Source organism: Artibeus jamaicensis, unplaced genomic scaffold (genome assembly GCF_021234435.1).
Source record: "Artibeus jamaicensis isolate MK-2021 breed Jamaican fruit bat unplaced genomic scaffold, CSHL_Jam_final contig_515, whole genome shotgun sequence".
NCBI lineage: Eukaryota > Metazoa > Chordata > Mammalia > Chiroptera > Phyllostomidae > Artibeus > Artibeus jamaicensis.
In genome coordinates this window covers 142629-166525 of record NW_026521869.1, presented here as the reverse complement: position 1 = coordinate 166525, position 23897 = coordinate 142629, and the positions used below count along the sequence as shown (strand labels likewise).

Sequence of the window (23897 nt, the reverse complement as noted above, 5' to 3'; positions counted from 1 at the left end):
TTTTTGTTTTTAGGTGTGGTTGTTAATAACTGTGAGTTTGCTGTCCACTCACTGTTCATATTTTTATCTTCTTTTCCTTAGATAGGTCCCCTTAACATTTCATATAGTAAAGGCTTGGTGATGAGGAACTCCTTGAACTTGACCTTACCTGAGAAGCACTTTATCTGCCCTTCCATTCTAAATGAAACCTTTGCTGGATAGAGCAATCTTGGATGCAGGTCCTTGCATTTCATGACTTGGAATACTTCTTTCCAGCCCCTTCTTGCCTGTAAGGTCTCTTTTGAGAAATCAACTGACAGTCTGGTGAGAACTCCTTTGAAGGTGACTCTCCCCTTATCTCTTGCTGATTCTAGAATTCTCTCCTTCATTTTAATCTTGGCTAATATAATTATGATGTGCTTTGGCATGTTCCTTTTTGGGATCCACCTTTTTTGGGACTCTCTGAGCTTCCTGGACTTCCTGGAAGTCTATTTCCTTTGCCAGATTGAGGAAGTTCTCCTTTATTATTTGTTCAAATAAGTTTTCCACATGTTGCTCTTCCCCTTCCCCTTCTGGAGCCCCTATAATTTGGATGTTGGAATGCTTAAAGATGTCCTGGAGGTTCCTAAGCCTTTCATAATTTTTTTGAGAGGCTTGTTTCTTTCTTCTTTTCTGTTTGGTTGTTTCTTTCTTCTTTCTGGTCCACTCCATTGATTTGAGTCCCAGTTTTCTTTCCATCGCTATTGGATCCCTGTGCATTTTCCTTCATTTCACTTAGTATAGCCTTCATTATATCATCTAATTTGTGACCAAAAACAACCAGTTCTGTGAGAATCCTGATCAACAGTGTTTTGAACTGTGCATCTGATAGGTTGGCTATCTTGGCCACTTAAAAGTATTGGCTCTGGGGCTTTGATTTTTTCTTCTGATTGAGCCACTTTTGGTCAGGTTGTACCTGTTAGATATGAGTGGCAGAGCCTTAGGTGTTCACCAGGGTGTGGCAACCCATGTAGCTGGGTTGTGACACTGTATGTAGGGGCTCACTGCAGCCAGGACCCCACTTCTCTTATTGGTCTGGTTAAATGGTTGTTGGACTTCCATACAGTTCAATTTTCTGTCTGTTCTGGTTGTGTTTTTGTTTCTAAATCTTCGTTGTCCTTAATTTTGGTTGTGCAAGGAGGCACAGTGTTTCCACCTATGCCTCCATCTTGGCCGGAAGTCTTCATTTCAATATTTCTTGAAGATCTGAAGATGGATGAAAGAGAGAGGGAGCTCTCTCAGTCATTAAGAATTCTTCATCTTCCAAAATAATTCCATTCCCTCCACTGTATTAGTCACAGATGTACCATAATTTTTCTGTCCTCCTGTCTAACACCATCCTTAAGACTTGAAGCCCTATTTTTTCTTTCTTCTACTCCTTGTTCTCCCTATATTGCATGTGGGTCCTAGTTGTTTTGAATATTTATCCAAAGGTGTTAGAGTCATACTTTCTTTCCCTGTCTGCTGCCATTAACCTAAAAGGCCTGATCTGTGGTGCTCCCCACACTCTCTTATTCTATACACAGTTTTCAAACAGTCCTCAAGCCACAGTCCTCAAAATGCCTATGGCAGGTCTCCATTGTCCATGGTCAAGCCTCAGTGTCCTATTGGGTCAAGTGCATGGCTTGGCATCAACTACTCTAGACCCTCTCCAGCATCTGCTCTCATAGATCCATAAGCTGGCTTCCTGCCTGAGGAAGTGCACTGGGTAAAGCCCAGCAGACCTGAATGTGAATTTTAATTCTGCCACTATCTATGAATGTTCTGAGCCTCAATTCCTCATCTGAAAAGTAGGTAATAGTACCTAGTACAGGCTTGTTGTAAAGGTCAGTTGAAATGGAAAACATGTAGCCACTGCCTGTCACTAAAGGTGTGTTCAATGAGCACTAGCTATTACAATGATTATGGATAAACCTTGTACCTTCAGTTTGCTCAGGTCTTGCTCTCTTATGGTTTATGTCCTTTAATATCTATAGACACCTAGCTCTAAATGAATTATTCTCAGGAAGCTCTTCCTAATTAATCTACTTTTCTTCTTACACATGTACCCAACTTGTCCCTTACATATGAATATACACACACAAATATGTTTCACTTACCAAAGTTTCTTCTTTATATTTTCAAATTTCTTTCTGCATCCATGTTTCCTTCCCCAACTAGATTGGTACCATCTAAAAATGCAAAAAATATATATTTCCTTTCCCTTACTGCACATACTTACAAATACTTCATAAAAAGTCATTAACATAATACATGTATACATGTGTATACAGGTTCGTGGACATTCTTTCTCCAGAAGTCATTTAATGGTATTATAGAATTTATGAATCTTTCTTCCTTTTAAAACATAACACATTTTCCAGGATGCAGAAATTTCAAGTTTCTTCAAAACACATGTCATAGATGAACCAATAAATTAATTGTTCACCTGTAGCACTGAGGCTTCCTGGCAATTCATCACAGGTCTAAGGAAGATTTAGGCCATTTCTGAGTCTCTAGGGCTATAGTTCTACAGGAATACCTTTGTCTGAGGGACAGCAACCTCTTCCTCACCTCTTCCCATGCCTCCTAGAGCCATCCTGGGACCTAATTTCTCTCCCAGGTACCCCAAATTTTCCTTCTACATGTATTTCCAGATGCTGAAACTTTGGGCCATCAGCCTTAAGATTATCCCCATTCACCTAAAGAAATTTCCCTACAAAACCCAAGCCTTCTCACATAGCACTCTTCCTGTCTTTCCCATGGCCCGGGTCATCCAGGCCCAAATGTGGGGAAAAGCTGTAACCCTTTTCTATGGGTCTCAGTGCAGGGGAGACACACATTTACTGAGAGCAGTGTGGGTTATTTTGTATGTTATTCAATTAAAAGTCTATATACTTAATAATATTTCCAAAGAGAGTATCTTATTATTATTGCCCATTCTTATTGTCATTAACAATGAAATGTGCCATTCATAGCTACATAAAGTTCTCTCAGTCTTACAGATAACATCAAAAGCATGGCGTTCACTGGCTGCAGTGCTGGGTGTGCACATCTCACACCTGCAGCTCCTTTGTTCCTAGGCACACAGTGCTGTAGCCCTCCCTCTCTGTTCCTTGCTTGAATACTCACTGCAGAATTCCTTAAACCACTCTTTCCATAATCCTTCTGGGGCTGTGCTTGCTCAACTGTGGCAAATTTATGCAACTGTGAATGAAGAAAATATTAAAACAAGTATGTTTGATATATGTTGGAGAAAGTAGGAAATGATGGAATCTTTTTAGTTTAAAGGGATTTTTTTTCAGATCTCAAAGTCCACTTTCTATTTGTTATGCGGAGATTCTGAGGACCAGAAAAGTTAGGAAGCCACATGACACTACACGGCACATTTGTGGTAAAGGCAGGACTGGAACTTAGGCCTTCTGGTGCTCAATCCAATTAGTTCTCTACCATCACTGCATGGGATTTCCCCAGTTTAGCTTCCAAACATATCTGTCAGGACAAGGGCACAGTGAAAGCATTGAAATACATTTGATTTTGACTGAATGTCCTTAATTCCTGTCATTTTTCTCTCTTACTAAATCTTCATCTCACCTACACAGATTTGTCTAAAAAGAAAATATTAGTACCTATATGAAACCCTACTGTTTGTTTTGCCTTGCAAGGGCTTAGCTAAAGCATTTTTTCCCCAGCAAAGAGGTTAGAGGTCTTCAGGGTTACTGTTCCTACATCTTGGAAATAAAATTCTAAAGTGCTTCTGATATTATATATATGTTTATATACATGTGTGTATGTGTGTGTATATATATATTAGAGAGAGAGTTAAGGACATAAATTGGCATAGTCACTGTCATCTCAGAAGCCACCAATTAACTTAGAAACAGTTACAAACTACACTGGATATTTCATAATCTCTTTACCTGGAGCTGACTTGGCAAAATGATACATATTAATAACTTTTTAACTGAAATCAAATAGATAAGCACTTGAACCTATCATGGTGAAGTGAGAACTGCATCAATAAGGCTTTGGGGGAGGATTTTAAACAAATCGGCCCTCTACAGACCAGGTTTTGTGCCCATCTAGTTAGTATCACCCTTCTGTGTCCCCTATGCTGTGGAGATCTAACATGTGCACAGAGAGGAAGCAAAAGATCAGTTTTCTCAAAAGGCTGCCAGACACACTGAGGTGAAGACTTAGCCTGCTAACCTTTGCCACTGCACTAGAGATCTGCTAGTAAAATTTAATCTGTGTCGATACCTCTAGTACTTAAGAATTATCTGGACAACACTTCTTGTTTAAAGTTGAATCTTGCATGTCATCAGTGGCACAACGGCCCAGGAAAAAAACTGTTGATTTGGACATCCCAAAATTGGATCCTGTGAATCAAAAGTGTAAAGTCATCTTTGGTTCAAAGAGAGCCTTAATTGCTCTTTGAAAATCATGATGGTGGTGGTGGTGTGGAGGGGAAGAATGTATATGCTCACGTTCATGTAGATGGGCACTTTTTCAACTGTGTGGTGAATACCACCCTACTCAGTGCTGGGTGCCACAGATTGGAATTGTGGCCATTTGTATAGTCATAAGACCAGCTTGAAATTAAGTTCCAGAATGCTTGACCAGTTTAAATTACAAATCACTGTAATTTGTAAAGTCTTGATAAGAGCAAAGAGTCATTAAAATCGCACATTAAAATGACCTACATTACACTCACACACACACATATATATGTGAACAAATAATTTTAGAGTGGCATACAGCACTACATATGATACTTTGGGGAAGGTTAGGATGTCAACATTGATATCAGGTGACTTCTAGCAACATGGCCTGTAATCACAGTTTATCATGCTCTCACTAGCAGACATACTTCACCAACACACCTGTGTCAACACCACTCAGAATGAGTCACTCACCCTGGGTACACGTACAAATTACCTTTCACATTTAGTTTGTCAAAGAGGCAGAGGTCACATCTGGCAAAGTTACTGAGTCACTGGTGTTGGAATCTGAAACCCAAACTCTCTCCATTGAATTCTCCCCCTTGCCTTTATAAATGTTCCATTTCACCAATAAAGGGTTGTCAGTCTCAAGATTTAAGGATTTAAACTTGAAGGGGCTGTAATTATTTCTCTAGGGCTCTGTTGAGAGATTTCTGTAGCTTACTCATTCATTGTTCCCTCATGGTTTTATAGTTGTCATTTCTTTCTCTGCAACAGCAGAAGTTATTTAATTGCCCTACACAAATGAAAAACTAAGGTGAACACAATAAATCCAAACTTTACTTTTCATACTTAACACTACTATGAAAAGGCTGAATTATTAGGACAGTGATTGCAATGATGGGCTTTTATTAGAAAGCTATGCAGTCTTTGCCCAGATTATTTCTTGGTGAAGTCATTTTAGGGGATTTTCACTTTGCTGCTTTCTCTTTTCTACTCATAGGTCCTGAGTGTTCCCAGAACTACACAAGCCTCAGTGGAGTGATAAAGTCCCCTGGATTCCCTGAAAAATATCCCAACAGCCTTGAATGCACTTATATTATCTTTGCACCAAAGATGTCAGAGATTATCCTGGAATTTGAAAGCTTTGACCTGGAGCTTGACTCAAATCCTCCTGGGGGCATGTTCTGTCGCTATGACCGGCTAGAAATCTGGGATGGATTCCCCGATGGTAAGAAGGACAGGAAGAATCTCCAAAATGGAAAGACCTGAGGGAGGGGCACTAGGACCCTTTCACTGGTGTCATGATACAATGACAAATGTCAAATTGACATTTGATGAAAAAATGATTCATCATTTTTTTAAATACCTCAGAAAAAGGAGGGAAAACAAGACAAAATGGTAATTCTATGTAGAGCATGGATAAAAATATTTGAGCTCAAACTGCCTTAGTAATTATCCAGTCCAACTCCTTCATTTTATAGATAAAGAAACTGAGGCCATTAACAATTATGCAAGGCATTATAGCTTGTTTATGATAGAAATGAAACCAACACATAGTTTTCCTGACTAAAATATTTTGTTCATTTCATTGACCTCCTTACTGGTCATTAATTTATAGACTGTCAGAGGAAGAGACCTTAAGAGATCAATGAAATTAAACCACTCATTTTACAAATGCATAGCCTAAGAGAGGTTAAGTACCTGAAAAAAATTTTAAAGGTGAAGTAAGCATCCATTATGCTACCGAAAACTTTAGAAGGGAAATAAGACTCTTTGGACATTTCTAGTTTAGATAGATTCCTTGCCTTTTTTTCTAGTGAATTTTTTATCTTTTGTAAATTGAATCACTTCAATACATTGTTTATATTTGTTGTACCTATCATCTAAATTCATTGTACATTTTAAAATATTTATTGATCACCTACTGTGTCCCAGGCACTATTCTAGCCACTGGGCAACAAAACAATCAAAGATGGCTGTCCCCGTGGAGCTTAGATTCTGTGGGAGAATGAGACAATAAACAAGGCACATTACAAATAAATGAGTTATGTACATGGAATGTTAGAAGGTGAGAAGTTCTATAAACAAAAATAAGTGAAAGAAAAAAAGTAGAGCAGTGCAAAGGTATGAAAAGTGTTGGTGTTAGGGGAGAGGATGTGCGGGTTAGTTTGTAACTAGGGTGGTCAGGCTAGGCCATCTAAAGAAAGGAGATGGTGGACATAGCAATGTGGGCAACTAAAGGAAAGTTTTCATTTCAATCCTTGTGAATTAGAAGGTGAATGGCAAAATGCACACCCAAATTCTGAACAAAGGGAGATAATGTCAACTAATTTGCTGCAGCTGCTTTGCTTGTTCTTGTGTTTAGTCTGGTTTAATATTAAGATTTCCCCAGAGAACACACACACAAATTAGAAAGGGCAGCCTGGAAGTTCTTACAAATCATGCAGTTAGACATGTATAACTGTCTATAAAATATTAGTATTGAATATTATTATCAAGTTAGAGGAAACAATATTTAAATAAATTGTAGATGGGGAGCAAGAAGTATGTGAAAGAGACTGCCTTTTTCTTTGATATGACATTAAAATTATCAGTGTAATTGAATTTAGATATGTTCCTAAACAGTCAAGTAGAAAAACTGGGTTTACAGAAAGCTTATATTGTCATTGGATTGTATGGTTAAATTAACAGTAGTTTAGCTGCTTCTTTGCTCTTTTACCATATAAATAGGGTGATGATGATCTTATTGAACCTCAGTCATTAAGTAATGAAATTTGCCCAACCAGAGTACTGATTGATTTCCAAGTAGTTAATTCAATAATTAGGAAAACAATATTTTAATAGTTCTATAATAATAGCTGGAACATTTAATAATGAGGTTATTTGTTCACAACCCAAATGTTCAGCCTCCCTTTCAAGAACTTACATTTAAAGTGGACATCTGAAAAGTAGGTCCAATCAATGCACTTATTTAGAGTACTTTCAGAAGGAAGCACATTGTTGTTAGTGCTAAGGGTTTTTCGTAGCAATGATTTTTCTGGTTTGGAAAATCACTGAGTTGAAGGGAGGAACAATTAACAATTGAGTCATTGGCCTTTCAATTCACCCATGTTTTAAACTATGGTGCTTTTGATTTATTCCCAGAGAAAGCTGGCTTGGAAATGGGAAAATTGTGTTTGCGTATGTTAATATTTACCTGGCCTCGTTCAGCCTATGCCAGCATAGCAGGTCTCTTATTTAGGCAAAATGAGAGCCTGCATGCTCCTGGGTTTCTGTCAACGGCAGTAGAAACATTTTTGTCATCGTAGTTCAACACATACAGTTACTCTGCCAGCAAAATTGCTTTTAGTCTTCAATATTCTTTCCAAAAACAACAACCAGAAAGTGCTGAAGGCTTTTAACCATCAAGTGATTTTATGTTCCATTTTATCATAAACACTGAAGTAGATAACTAAGTAATTGAAAGCTACCCATTGATTCAGATTGACTTTGAAGAAAATCAGTTTACTCCCAAACTGGAAATCTGAGGCATGCATGTTGTGAACCACATATCTCCATCTATCATGTTCTTTGAAGCTCTGTGGATTCACAAGTAGCCACTCTGCAGTAATTGGGGGAAGTTTACAGATGGTTTGAGAACCATGAGCTAAACACACTCAGTCCACACCTAAAATGCCTGTGCCATGTCATGGTGCCAATCTGTAGCTTACAGCACAAAATGCCTGTGCCATGTCATGGTGCCAATCTGTAGCTTACAGCACAAGTGTGCACATGAAGTCAGCCCCTTCTGGCTGAGGACAGAAGATGAAACTGCCATTATTGCCTACATTGCAAGCATTAGAGATGACTTTAGAAATAAGTTTCATAAAATCTAGATTAAATTCTGTTTTTCCAATTTTACTCATACTAAAATGAACCTATAAAAATAAATATAAATATATTTATTTATATTTATATTTTATTTTATATTTTAACCCAAAATATAAATATAAAATATAAATGATATAAATATAAACCTTCCAAAATATAAATGATATAAATGTGCTACTGTTGTTCTGGGGAAAAGTTGCAAAGCCCAGATATTCTCCATTGAAATTCTCGTTATTGTAAGATTACCGTACAAGGTCTATCTTGTACCTTTCTAAAATGATTCCCTCACTTATTTATTCAAAGCACATCATTGTAAAAGTGCCTCTTTATAGTAGATCATTGTCCTTTTTTTCACATAAAAAGGTAGCAGAAAGCCAAGTTGCCTGATTCTGAGGTAGGGTTGTGATTATTGGAGAGATTAATGGGAAAACACAAAGAATGAGGTACTGCCATTCCCAGTTGCAGGTCTGTTGTCTTTTAAACCAAACAAGTACAAGACTGACTTCACATTTGAGAAGATATGATGACTGTAGGTCTACTCTCCCTCAAGCAATAGCATAGAACATGTTGCCTGCTTCTTGAATTCTTTAATAATTCAATTTTTGAATGATACTTCTGTTTTTATTACAGTTTTCCTGTCTTTTGCCTTGGGTCCAAAAGAATAGAAGTAGGAAATGTGTTTGCTGTGTTCATGGAAATACACAAATGCGCGCACACCCAAGATGGACAAAAGTACTTCACCCACTCTCCCTCAGATCAATATTGCATTAGCTTGCTAGGCTGAGGTCTTGCTGTTCAGGAAAATTCAATACTTCTTTGTATTGTAGTCGAAAAAGCCTTTCACTCTCATATCTTGAGGGCTCTAGGGGAGAGCTGCATGCTGCTGTCTGGGGGCAATGTTCTAAAGGACAGAGGCAGATTTACACAGCATGTCTTACACATTATAAATCAGTGAGTCATGGAGACTCTAAATTATGAGTCTGCACTGGACAAGTTCTCTTCTGTTTGCTCTTTCAAAGAGGAACCCCTTCCCCCATGCTCCCCAGAGAAATTGGGTGACAGTGGAGGGGGGGATCAGCAGCCAGAGCCGAGGGGGCGGCTGCAGCTTCCCTTGAGCCCTGTATTCTTGGCAATGTCAGGGGCACTTGTTATCTGAGAATTAGGGCTATAAACGTTTGCCTACAAACTAATGAAAAAGGAAGTTATGAAACCATAATAATGGAATGTAAATGAGAGAGTATGAATAAGACCCTAAGCCTTCCATTAGGATTGAAGGCCAGAAAGTAAAGACCTGACTTTATGGCTCTGTCTAGATATTTTCATGTATATGTTATGGGAAACTTTACACTCCATAATGAATAAAAACAGTATTGGATTATGGTAGGACCACATTGAAAATGAGGAAAATCTGACAAAGTGCTAGCATTTGTAGCAGAATCTGAGGCCAGGATTAAAAGAAACAAAAAAAGCAACAGTTTCATCTTCTGAGATGCTCTCTTCTGCCAACTGGGAAGCCTAAAGTAACAAAATGTTCTTCCCATAATGCAAAACCACTGTCCAAGACTATGTGATGCCCTGTAGATAATTTGTATCAATTCCTTTAAATGGGTCAGCCTCCTTGTTTTCTTCCTAATAAAGCAACCTACACACACACAATGTTTGGTTGCTGAAGAGTGAGGGCTTACAGCAGACAGAAAACTCATAGAATTCTATCAAATCAGTTACTTAAATATATAAAAAAAAGTAGTCAGATACTCAAACTAACCATTTTGCACTAACTCAACAATGTAACCATTTTGAGTTAGGCTTTGCTTTTGTTTTTATTTCCTTTTTCTTTTTCTCAAGAGGGTTGGCCAAGAGCTGAAAAACTGTTAGCCAAGGATCTGAGCACTGGAAAAAGCAGGGTACTCAGATTAGTTAACAGCCTAGCAATCACTTCTTGTGAGGTTCATGTTTTAATCACACTTGGAGCTTCTCCTAGCTCTCATCCATAGCCTTCTGTGTCCAAGCTGCATACACAAGCTTTGGAATACCACCTCCCTGTTGAAGGCCCATCCTGCCAAGAACAAGTCCACCTACTGTACTTCCTTGAACAAAGCAATAACTCTTAGTTGCAATGCAGAGAACCATAGGTTTCTTGGAGAGGGAAATGGTCCATACTACATTGTCTTTCTAAGCCCAAACTGTCTAGTATGTCTTTACTATATGAGCAATGAGAAAACCTAGAGAAAATGGAACTTGTTTTTTTTTTTTGTATTACTGAGAAAACAGAAAAATTCTCCAAGCTCAGAGGGCTTCTGTACCATCTGTGAGGTAACTTAGAATTACTACTTGTCAAGATTTGTCTGAAAACACTTCAACAAGGAGGTGGCTAGTTTAAGCAAAATGGCAATTTAACTTTATCATAAACCAGCTGGTGTTCCCAAACCTTCACTCCCTCAGGTACCACTTTTCTCCTGTTACATGCTGTCAACAGCTGCTCAGGCCCTCTTTGGGCAACTGGACACCAGGTCAATGCAGTCACCTCTTGTACGTTTGGGAGAGAAAAAACTGGGACATAAGTCAGAAAGATGTATTTTCCTTTCATTTTGATTACAACTTGCTATTGGTTTCTATAGTTTCTAAATTTTAAAATTATTACAGTTGTAAATTAGTGTTCAGATTAAGCCCTGTGTTGGACATAATATTTTATCTAAATCAGTGATGTTTGTCATAATAAACCTCCAGGACTAAACTATGGAAGAGGATGGAGATTGGGGTTTTGCAGGGCTGGATCAGATCCTTGGAACTGCCTTGGTTCCAGACAAGTTCCTAGGACATAGTCCTCTCCTTCAAAGGCAGGGGAGTGAGGGTAGGCAACTCCAAGAAAGCTTGCTGACCATAGCATGGGGCTGGGTGTGCAGTCTTGTTCTGGAGATGAATGTCAAGGTGCCACTTAGTAGCTCAAATCTCATTCTTTGAAATTGAAGCAAGCATTTTGATTCTGTTCCTGAAAACAATCCTTCTCCCTAGAGAATGTGGTTATATCTTTCACTACCTTTCTGACACTTGGAAACCCTCTCTGCAAACTTAATCCAACATGTGTCACCGTAAAACAATTAACCAAGGGAAGCACTTTGGGTAGGAAAATACTTCTATGTTATGCTGGAGACCATGTTTGCAAATGATGATTCTTGCATCTGCTGTGGAAGAAAAGATAATTTAATGTTCTCTCTATTTATCCCTTCCCAGTTGGCCCTCACATTGGGCGTTACTGTGGGCAGAAAACACCAGGTCGAATTCGTTCCTCATCAGGCATTCTATCGATGGTTTTTTATACTGACAGTGCCATAGCGAAAGAAGGCTTCTCAGCAAACTACAGCATCCTGCAGAGCAGCCTCTCAGAAGGTCAGTGCTTATTCATCTTGCAAAGCCTGTGGTAAATATGCCTTGTTATTCCTCCTCACACACCTGGGGCAGCATGAAACACTAAAGAGATGTTTTGTGAATTGGAGTGCCAGCTGTTTATTTTTCTCTTTTAAATGGGATTTACGAATATCAAAAGGAAGAACTATCTGGTGTGCTTTCTTAGTAAAACTGTAAATGAGATGGCTGCTTGTGAGCTTCTGAAATTATGGGAGGAAGTGGAAAATGGAAAAATAGTGCCTTGAAACACTGAAGTATGCCAGGCCACCCACCTGGTACCCTCCAGTATATACTAGGCTGAGATTCATAAAAGGACAGGCATTGATCAGTTTGGTGGGAATGAATCTGTGGCAGTTCATTGATAGGGCAGCCCTGTGGAATGGATGGAACATGGTGGTTTGGCCTATGGAGACCCTGGTGGAAGCCATTGCATCTTTCTTTCTTATGTGAATGAAAGTGGGTATTCGTGTAAAAGAAGTATGTTTTCATTTCTTTTACAACTTTGCACGAAAGAAAAAAAAAGGAATATGTGTCTGCATTGTATTAAAATACTCTACTAACTCAGCCCTTCTTCACAATTTACATGATCTCTAGCTATTTGAAGGGCCCAAGAAAAAAAGCTGAAGAACAATGAATAAGTTGTGTTTCATTAATTCTAGCTGTCAGGTTGTAAAGTAGGATAGGGAGAAGATGGGCTGTTTGGAGACCTGTCCCACAGATATGCTCATTCTTTTCTACCAGATCTCACTGAAAAACAAAAAGGCCAATTAAATTTCAAAAACTTATTTGTACTTATTTCATTAATTCTTGTATTTCTGTGCCTATAAATATTTTTATATTAGAAATAACAAACCTAACCTTAAAAATATGAAACCAGTAAATTAAAACCTTCTATGCCATAAAACCTCAACTACTGTGATAGAAAATTCAAAAAATGAACATTTTTGATTAACTGAGATTTTTTGGGTGGTTGAGAATCTTTTATTTCATCTCTAAAGCTTTTTTCACTTTAGTACTTTAGATTCGCATTTTCCTAGAACTGATGATTTACTTCCCAATATTATATGTCTTATCAATTTCATATTTTACCACTTCATTGAGTGGATGAAACCTAATGAAATACATGGTCATTGTTGTTAACATTATTATTTTATGCTCCCAAACCGTTGTGTTCTGTGTAACCAGGTGATACTGCAGCTTACCTCTGATAGATACTTTCATGTTTTAATAAAATAAACTAATGATGTAAATAATCATGACCAGGCCAGGGACAGGCAGCATAAGAACTAAAGAGCTCAGAAACAGGTGGTTTTTTTATCCACCCAGCAGGTATTGTAAGTGGAAATAGAGACTTTTCACATTTATTAGATATTGGAGGAAGTAATTTAATAGTAGAATTTTACCGAAACATAATTTTTGGTGTGTACCCATGTGACACCTACATACATTCAACTTTGAAAATAAATCAGAATTTTTCATCATTTACTAATACATTTCCAATAGTATTTCTGTCAACCTAGATCTAGTTGGGAAATATTTAATTGCTATGAGATCTTCATAGCCTTGTATTAAAATAATTATTGTCATGAACCAAAGTGTTCATTGATAGACTAATGAATAAAGATTAGGTGATTCATATGTACGAGGTCTGCCCAGAAAAAATCCAGCCATTTTTAATGAGAATAGTTTCAGCGACATTTGTGTAACCTGGCAGTGAAGGAGAGAGGACTGGAATGTGCATGTATGAACAATGACAACCTCACTATACTAGTCAGTGGGGGCAGCGAACACCATTGAGTGAGCATGTGTACTGTGTGGCCTTTGTATTCAAAATTACTGAGCCAGTAGAGCAATGAATAGTCATCAGGTTTTGTGTTAAGCTTGAACATTCCTCCATGGAAATTAACTATTCAAATGATTCAAAAGGCTGCAGCTATGGGCAACTGGTGATTGGCAGCTTCATCACAACAATGCACCCACTCATGCATCACATCGCCTGTAGAGGTTTTTGGCAAAACATCAAAGCAACCAGGTGACTCAGTCTCTCTACAACCCCAATTTGGCAGCCTGCAACTTCTGGCTTTTCCCAAAACTAAAATCACCTTTGAAAGGGAAAAGATTCCAGGGATGCTGGGAAGATGGCGATGGAGTAAGATGGAGCCGATGCTAGCTCCTGTACTCATGGGTGAAAACCCTGGCAGATCTATAGAGAAACAGCACAATAAAACATCGGTTACCCAGCATTTATGAAATTAAAAGACCAGAGATTGTGACCGACGCTGAAACACCAAACAGCAGCAGAGTCAGCTACTGGAGCTGGGACACATGCGGCCCCTGTGCTGCTGCCAGAGCAACAGGCCAGGGAGCGGGGGAGTCAGGTATGGGAGCCGGACACTCCAAGCCCCTGTGACAGTCCTGGGTGACAGAGGAGTCAGGAACCAGAGCTGGGACATTCTCGGCCCCTGTGCCGATGCCATAGCTACCGGCCTGGGCAACAGAAGAGTCAGTTGCAGGAGTTGGGACACTAGAGGCCCCTGTGATGCCACCATAGAGATGGCCTGGGCCCCAAGGAGCCAGCTACGGGAGCCGGGACGTTCTCAGCCCCTGTGCCACTGCCATAGCCACTGGACTGGAGGCTGGGGAGTCAGGTACGGGAGCTGGGACACTCCAAACCCCTGTGACGGCCCCGGGCGGCAGAGGAGCCAGCTACGGAAGACGGGACATTCCAAGCCCCTGTGCCACTGCCATAGTAATGGGCCTGGGCACTAGAGGAGGTGGCTACTAGAGCTGGGACATTCAGCAGTGGTAGGTGACCAACGCAGGGACCAGCACGAGGACCAGCGTGAGAGTAGGTGGAGATGGAGAACATCAAGAAACTTCAAGGAGTCTGCACCACTGAACTTCACAAGGATCATACCACAGAAGTTCACACCATAAAACCAGGCTTTCAGAACAGATCAATTTTAGAAGCAGAGACTAACAAGAAGAGTCTCAAACATTGGGAAGACAAAGAAACAATCCCCAAATGAAAGAAAAAGCAGAAACTTCAGAAAGAATGTTAGATGAAATAGAGGCTGATCAACTATCAGATAGTGAATTCAAAGCACTGGTTATTACGAAGTTCAAAGAGCTCACAGTGAACTACCAGAAACTACAGGGGAACTACAATGATCTCTCTGCAAACTACATCAACATGAAAAATGAAATGGAAATTATCAGCAAGGGACAAGAGGAAATGAAGAATACAATTTCCAAATTGAAGAACACAGTAGAAAGATTCAAAAGTAGGGCAGATGAAGTGGAGAATAAATTAGTGAGTTGGAGGACAAGGTAGAAAGCATCTCACAGAAAGAGCAAGAAAATGAAAAGAGGCTCAGAAAGAATGAAGAGGGATTAAGAGAAATGCAAACCGGTGATCCTTTGGTTTGCAGGCCCACACTCAGTCCACTGAGCTATGCCAGCTGTGGCCCAAGGTGCCTAATTTGAAGAGGACTGAGGCATAATTGTCCTATATGCAATGTTTCTTGTATCTTCTTCAATAAATGTTTCTATTTTTCATTGTTTCTGGCCATTGCATGGCCAGACACCTTCTGGACAGACTTCATACAATGAAATATTATTCAGTCATAAAAAAGAATGAAACCTTGCCATCTGAGACAGCATGGGTAGATCTAGAGGGTATTATACTGTAAGAGAAATAGGGAAAGACAAACAGCATATGATTTCACTTATATGTGTACTCTATAAAACAAAATAAAGGAACAAACAAATAAAAATTATTACCATGAAAATACATGTATTAGTGCTATGTTTTAATAAGTCCCTTGCTGTCATCTTTTGTAAAACTTTGTGTGAATAGAATATGAACTTTTTAGTCTGCCAGATTAAAAAAGGAAACATAGGTGTCCTGTGCTTTAATGACTTTAGACCATTTTCCCTCCCTTTAGATTTCAAATGTATGGAAGCTCTGGGCATGGAATCAGGAGAGATTCATTCTGACCACATCACAGCTTCTTCCCAGTATAGCACCAACTGGTCCTCAGAACGCTCCCGCCTGAACTACCCAGAGAATGGGTGGACCCCTGGAGAAGATTCCTTCCGAGAGTGGATACAGGTATGTTGCATGAGACGAGACACATTCAGGGTGGGAGATGATTTGGGTCATCTAAAAAGGCTGTTGAAAAAAAGCAATGACTGCCAAATGCCTTCAGATGAGGAAAGAAGGCCAATGGTCAATGAATGACTCTGTGGCATCATTGTGTCACAATAGCACACCATCAGAGCAAAGCAGGCCCAGGTGATATCCCTGAAAATCCACATGTCTTCTCAGATACTTACATATGGGTCTCTACAGAATTTGAGCATAGATGTCTCACTTTGGTAATACTGAAAGATCCAATTTTTCCCCCAAATTGCACATTTTTTATTAATATGCTTCCTACTTCAACAGATGTTTATTCCTTGATGAAATATATTAAATCTATTTATAGACTTGCATGAAATAATTATTTCCAAGTATAGAGTTTTATATTTGTTTATTCCTGTAGAAGAAGGGAAGAAATGGATTGAGGTTTACTTTTCCACATAGATCAGTATAGCACATGCCTAGGAGGCAGTTTATTTGAGGGCATTGGTCTCTGTGGATTATGTTTTTTTTATTTCTTTTTTTTAATTTATTTTTTATTGATTATGCCATTACAGTTGTTCTATTCCCCCCTTTATTCCCCTCCACCCTACCCCCCGTCCCCACCATTACCCCCCTTTAGTTTATGACCATGTGTCTCAAGTTCTTTAGATTCTATATTTCCCATACTATTCTTGTCCCCCCCATCTATTTTCTATATACTATCTATGCTATACACATACATGTATAAAATGCACATATAAATAAATGTTTTTATTAGTGAAATTGTTTTTGCTTTCCTCACTTTGCTCTGGCATTCCCTTGGCTGCCATGACCCTTATATTCCCCACAGACTCTCATCCCCCCACCAATACCTCCACGCTTCACTCTTCCATGCAGTTAATCCCAACACCACTCCCAATCCTCAACTTGCCCAACCTTGATGTCTGGATACTCCCTCCCGAGGCCTGATGTGTGCATTCTTGACTTTCTCACACATTGTCAAATGAGACACACATATCAGCTGACTGGGATGAACTGTGGGCAAATTATACAAAGTTATTTGCTGAAGGATCCAGACTTTCTTTTGAGGGGGGTAAGCAGAACCTGCCTGTTTTACATTCATTGCAAAATATATATAAATGACTAATTCTCAGAGAGAGTTCTAGGCAAGAAAAGAACAAGATGATTAATCCCCTACTTTCCACATTTATTGCTGCTCCAGTCTTTTGATAACAAAATACCAAATTTTGTTTTACTTTGGAAAGGTCAATATTAGTTTAACATACACTTAAAGTGAAATGGCCTATTACAGAAAACTGAACTTATGCTAACCTCTAAATGATAATGCTGAGAAATGTCTAGAGGGTGAGAAAAGATGAGATTTTTGCCTTCAGACTGCTTAATCTGCTCTAGATTATGTCAGAAATGAAATAAATTTGCCTATGTCAAAATATTTCTTGGTAACTTGTTTTTCCACATCCCAAGCCAACAAGCAGTTCTGTGTGATTGACAGATGTGCCTCTAGAGGAAAGCTTATGTTTTGCAATGCTAAGTGTGTTTGTATGGTAATGTAGTCCTAGTCTCAGGAATGTGGAGAGCTCTCAATAATTTAGGGCAGTGGTCTTGCAATGTCTGAAATTGCACCTGAAGAAATTCTTCTATGTGAGGCCATTCTGTAGAAACATGAGGAGATAAAAGGGGCTTTTGCAAAGCATTTTCCAACAAGACAGGGTTTACATCATTCTCAGGAGTTAGACACAACTTGAGATTGCCCCAGAAGAAAAAAATCTCAAATGTTCCGTCTCTTCCATGAAAGTATGGTCAGGAGAGGTGAAGTAACCAAACAAGAAGGTTTATTTCTGCCCTGGCTGGTGTAGCTCAGTGGATTGAGCATGGGCCTGCAAACCAGAGGATCGCAGTTTCATTCCCAGTCAGGGCACATGCCTGGGTTGCAGGCCAGTTCCCAGCAGGGAAGCCCCGAGATGCAACCATACATTGATATTCTCTCCCTCTCTTCTTCCCTTCCCCTCTAAAGATAAATAAATAAAATCTTTTTTTTTAAAAAGAAGATTTATTTCTTGCTCATGCTACCTTCCACCTCTAATCAGCCAAGGGCTACTCTACATCTCGCACCAGGACCTAAACAAGGGAGTGGCCATCATCTGAAAAGCTAACTGTCACCAAGACAGAGGGAGAAGGAGTATGGCAGAACACTTTGGCTCTTGAGTTCCTTCAGAAAGAGCACTTCCACCCACATTTTATTGCCAAAGCACATCCCACAGCCATATTACACATCCAATAGCAACCATTTGACCAGTACTAGAGGGAAAAGTAGACACAGTTAACAATTGTGCCATTCATAGAATAGTTACCATTTATTGAGTGCTTACTATGTAGCCAGACCTTGCTGAATACTTGGCATATTTTTATTTAATCCAGAAATTTTCCAAGAAGACACAGTTATCCTCATTTTAAAAATGAGAACACTAAGGTTTAGAGAAATTAATAACTGCCTTAGGTCACAATTAGTGACCGGGCTTCGAAGCAGTGTCTGTGGGACTCCAGCACCAGCTCCTTTCTAGTTTGTATGCTGCATCTTTATCATCCATTACTGTCCCTATGCATTAAAGTGGATCTGGTGAAATATCACTCCCTTCCACCATACTTTCCTCCCACTGAGAAGGTAACATGCCAACATGACTTGGGTGCTCACTCCCTCTAAGCCTGCGATGCAGGGGCCTTGCTCCTTCATCACCCAAGAAGGTCAATGTTAGAGAAGCTTGGCATCTGTTCACCTTGACATAAAATGAGCTTTTCCTCCTTCAGGAGTTCAGGGGGCTTATTTACATGCTTGTTGTATCTGTGTACAAATTGGAAGCATCTAACATCCACCCAATACATAATTATGAATAATTTCATGTGTTTCCAGCTTTTCAGATACTACATGGAAGTGGTTAGTTCCTTGTTTTGTATTGGATGGATGCTTTACAGATTACCCAAGTACAGCAGAATTGGACTGCAGGCATGAGGCACACACCCTATCACAGAGGTGGTGGCTCATGGACATTTCTGTGTCTGTGCACATGAGTATGCGGATGGCATCTGTTTTCTTGAGCTCTTTCTCATTTTGCATCAAATATATACCACAAACATGTTACTGTAGCAACAAGGACAAACACTTGCATGTGTTAAATTAATAAGGCAATATTGGAAACTGACTTTTCTCTAAGACAGGAACAGTCTTCGGTTCCCATTGTTTTCTCTAGGAAATTACTGAGTGACACAAAAGAAACAATGCACCATTAACCATCGACATGAATATTCACAGTGGTGCTTCCTGTGAGGTCTGTTGTCTGCCAGAAAAGCTTAAAAACAAGAGGCAAGGTTTAGTGAGAAGGAGCAGGAAGGGAAGTCTTGACTCACAGATCTGCATATGGTCATATCCTGCTCCAAAGGCCCCTTCATATCCTGAATGGCTGAAACCTCTTAATCGTCAATGGCAGACTTAATCACACCATGAAATTTGCCCATTTCTTCAAACTATTCATTCTGTTCTGTGTCCTAGAACTGCTTGTCTTATTATTAATTTAATCTTCTCTTTGTTTTTGGTTGAACCCTCAAGGATTCAAAGAGGAGACTCAGGCTATCAGTGGTGCTTTAAAAAACCTTAATTTTCAAACACACCATTAGATCCCAAGCCATTAAGGTTATTGAAACTGAGTTCCTTTTCTTACAAAATTAAGATAATGTTACCTTCTCCATTTCAGCTCTAGCTGTTTGTAATGCAATGAATCTTGGAGAAACACAGTCTTAGTTTAGTTTTTTCATCTCTGCAAATAAGTGCATAGCAAACCTGTCTGTTTAGGAGACACGTTCTCAAAGATCCTAAATGTAGCTATGCACACACAAAGCAGAATTTAATTCATTAATTATTTCAGTGTTTTATTAATGATAGTGTTCTCCATACTACAAACAAATTTATCCTTCCAGCTTTAATTAAAGCTCTTGGGAGCACTTTCCTCAGAACAACTGTGACTTTTCCATGATTAAAATGCCAGGAGACAAGAAGAAAAAAGGCAAGAGACATCATGGCTGGATGGAATATGAGTTTTGCTAATCCAAAGAAATAAAAATGGCACCAGGCACTAATCAATTACCACACCCTCCAATGACTTTAGGTATAGAATTACTTGACAAACCAATTCAAGCTGCACTCTACTCTTCTACACATTTGAGGGCATTGTATTTTGTGGGGAAAAAATAGTATTAGATGATTTATGCCTTCACTTATTCCAGAAGACCAGGAAGCAGTTGACTTCTAAACCATATCCTGTTTGGTTTGGTAAATCAGCCTCATTATAGATTAATCACACAGAAGGAGGAGCCCTCTGAGATGAGTCTGTAGCTGTTAGAATACATCAGTCCCTGACCCTAGGGTGCCGTCTCTCTCCACTACATGTTTAAGTGCACATGTTTACCCTGAGGTATGAGTAAAAGAAAAGTTCCAGAAGATGGGAGCCAGTGCTAACTTTATCAGGAAGCTTGTTTCCCTTTTGTCTCCTATGTATTTCTCTTGCATAATATTTCCATGTTTTCCAATGGAAGGACCTTTGAAAGCAGACACCAGTAACAAAAGTCCTTAGTGTGATAAGGAGGTGGGCTGATGTGAATCAAAACACACCCACCACAACACATACACACACACTCAGTTCTGGGCACTGAGTAGAGTGTCAAAGAGAGTAGGTGCCCTCATTAAAGTTCAACATGCAGAACTGGTCAAATCTGAGGCCTTTAGGTTGCTTGGTGGATTTTCAAAGTAAGTGTAAGATATGTTTTGAGGGTTTTTTATATATTTTATTGTTTATGCTATTACAGTTGACATACTTTTCCCCCTTTTGTCCCCTTCTTCACCCAGCCCACTCCCCAATTCTATTATCAGTCCCATCACTGTTGTCTATGCCCATGGGTCCTTCATATATGTTCTTTGACTAATCCCTTTACCTCCTTTCAGTCAGTTCCCACATCCCCACTCTTCTCTTACAGCTAGCTGTCAGTCAGTTTCTGTGCCTCTGGTTCAATTTTGCCCATTAGTTTATTTTGTTCATTAGATTCCTCTTATGGAAGTGAGCTCATATGGTATTTGTCTTTCACTGACTGGCTTATTTCATTTAGCATAATAGTCTCCAGTTCCATCCATGCTGTCACAAAAGGTAGGAAGGCATGTTCTAATAACAAAGCCTAGGGTTTTTTATAGCATTTTTCCTTTTATTTATTTATTTTTTAATTTTTTATTGATTATGCTGTTACAGTTGTTCTATTCCCCCCCTTCATTCCCCTCCACCCTACCCCCCGTCCCCACCATTACCCCCCCTTTAGTTTATGACCATGTGTCTCAAGTTCTTTAGATTCTATATTTCCCATGCTATTCTTGCCCAAATCCAGGAAGCTTAGAGAGTCCCAAAGAAGTTGGACCCAAGAAGGAACACACCAAGGCACATCATTATTACATTAGCCAAAATTAAAAGGAAGGAGAGAATCCTAGAAGCAGCAAGAGCTAAGGGGACAGTCACCTACAAAGGAGTCCCCATCAGACTGTCAGCTGATTTCTCAAAAGAGACCTCACAGGCAAGAAGGGGCTGGAAAGAAGTATTCCAAGTCATGAAATCCAAAGACCTATATCCAAGATTGCTCTATCCAGCCAAGCTATCATTTAGAATCGAAGGGCAGACAAAGTGCTTCTCAGATAAGGTCAAATTCAAGGAGTTCATCATCACCAAGCCCTTATTATATGAAATGTTAAAGGAACTAATCTAAGAAAAAGAAGATAAAAAATATGTACAGTAAAACGACAGCAGACTCACAGTTATTAACAACCACACCTAAAACAAAAGCAAACTAAAAGGACAACTAGATCAGGAGCGGAAACATAGAAATGAAGATCTCAAGGAGGGTTAGCAACAGGAGAGTGGGAGGAGGAGAAGGGGGGAGAAGGTACAGAAAATAAGTAGCATAGACAGTAGCATTTTTCCTTTTAAATGCTTTTTTGCATACACATCCCATTTTAGTCTTAGAGTGTAAATTAAGTACACCACAGATTTTTATTTGCATGTTCATGAGGCCAAGAGAGGTTAAACAACTCATAGAATCCTGACTTGGTGAAGAGATGCCCATGGTGGGAAAATAGCCTTACACAACTAAAGTGGACTTCCTTCCACAGACTGGGGAGGGAAGCAGGAGGCACTGAGACATCTGACAGCAGGCAGCAGCTGGGAATCACCACTGTGGTCAGTCTGACAAAACCCAGAGTGCAGCTGGAGTTTGCCTAGCTCTTCGGGCCAATCATGTGAAGTAAGCTGTGCAGATATTCTCATGCCAACTATACAGTCAAAAGCAACAAAGCCATGTGAGGTCTTCAGGCCTCACAGGTCACAGAAGAGACTGCTATTCACACAGCCAGGTTCCTAACCCCCAGGCTCAGGGTCCCTCCATTAGTGCAGGAGGTCCTCTGAAGTTGACTACTCACGGGTTCCCCCACATCAATCCAGGACTATGAGTTGCTGCCACCAGCAACTTCTAAAGTGGCTCTGTCATGATTCCAAAATTAAATGATCAGTTATGACTTTCTGAGACCAGAGACAAAAGATAATTTGAAGGCATTGGTTTGATTTCAGAAGCTAAGAAAGGTCTTACTCAATGTCCTTTTAGTATCAAATGGAATTAAACAATTCATGAATTCTTGGAAGTATTCCCTCTGACACAGTATTATTACATGTTTTCAGCAAATTTTAGATCAGAGAACTGAGTGATGCTTATTCAAATAGAAGAATTTATTTCAGACCCTTGTTTTTATCCTTAAAGTGAATTATCTACTAAAATTGAAGCAAGGAACTAGAGTAATTTACCTTAAACTTTTAGAATGTAATTTATTTTAATAAGACATATAAAATTTTTTCTTCTTGACTTTCTGGACAAGTCTTTTATATTCTCATATTAATGTGTTGAGTATAGAGTGGATATCTTCTGTGAAGTAGTTTTTGAATTTTTATATAATTCTTAGTTTCTATCAGGTTTATAATCTATAATGCTGTATTCAAAATTGGTTTCACCTGCTAAATTGACTAATCCAGAACATATATTGAGCCAGGTTATCCTGGCTCAATATTTCTGTGCTTACAAACGAGACACTGTACTGCATACATTATCTCACTCAGAGCATTAGTAAATTGCTGAAACTGCAATAAAATTATACTTTATGCATGTGTAACTAGAGAACTGACAGAAATAGTTCACTGGGTTACCCAAATTTGGAATGATGTGTGTGAAATATAATTTTGGGAGGGTAGGGGAGAGGGTTGGGAGGCTGGGTGAAAAAGGTGAAGGTGTTAAGCAGAAAAAAAGGAACCTCATAGACAAAAGAATGATGATTGCTAAAGGGACAAGGGTTTGGGGAGGTAAGAGAGGGTAAAGGGGGAAAAATAGTGACAGGACACTTGACCTGGGGTAGTAAATCCATTACACATTATACAGATGCTGTGTTATGATATTGTACACTTGAAAACTATGTAATTGTTTATAAAGAGAAAATATTTATATAGTGTTGAAAATTTTAGGGAAAATACAGCTGTTCAATTGAATGTATATTTCCCAGGTATTCTCTGTATGTGAGTGTATGTGTGAGTGTGTGTGTGTTCCTGCACCAGCATGCTGCCGCTTATTTATTGGAACTGATACTAACTTGCTAATTTATTTATGTATGTATTTATTTATTTTTATTTTTAATGTTTTATTGATTATGCCATTACAGTTGTTCCATTTTCCTCCTTCATCCCCTCCACCCTGCACACATCCTCCCACCCACATTTCCCTCCTTTAGTTCATGTCCATGTGTCTTAGTTCTTTAGTTTCTACATTTCCCACACTACTCTTGCCCTCCCTCTGTCTATTTTCTCCCCACTGTCTACGCTACTTATTCCCTGTAACTTCTCCCCACCTCTCCTCCTCCCACTCCCCTGTTGCTAACCCTCCTTGAGATCTTCATTTCTATGGCTCTGCTC

General features: G+C 39.2%; 1 protein-coding gene across 5 annotated transcripts in view; it reads left to right on the top strand.

The window, feature by feature from the left end:
• The window catches only part of NRP1 (neuropilin 1), a 199200-nt gene that overhangs the window by 82997 nt on the left and 92306 nt on the right, over positions 1-23897 (top strand). For all 5 annotated transcript variants that reach the window (XM_037127401.2, XM_037127405.2, XM_037127404.2 and 2 more), the window contains 3 exons: positions 5443-5670; positions 11544-11699; positions 15665-15831. In XM_037127401.2, coding sequence (XP_036983296.2) covers positions 5443-5670; positions 11544-11699; positions 15665-15831 — 551 coding nt within the window. The remainder of the gene's footprint in view (positions 1-5442; positions 5671-11543; positions 11700-15664; positions 15832-23897) is intronic.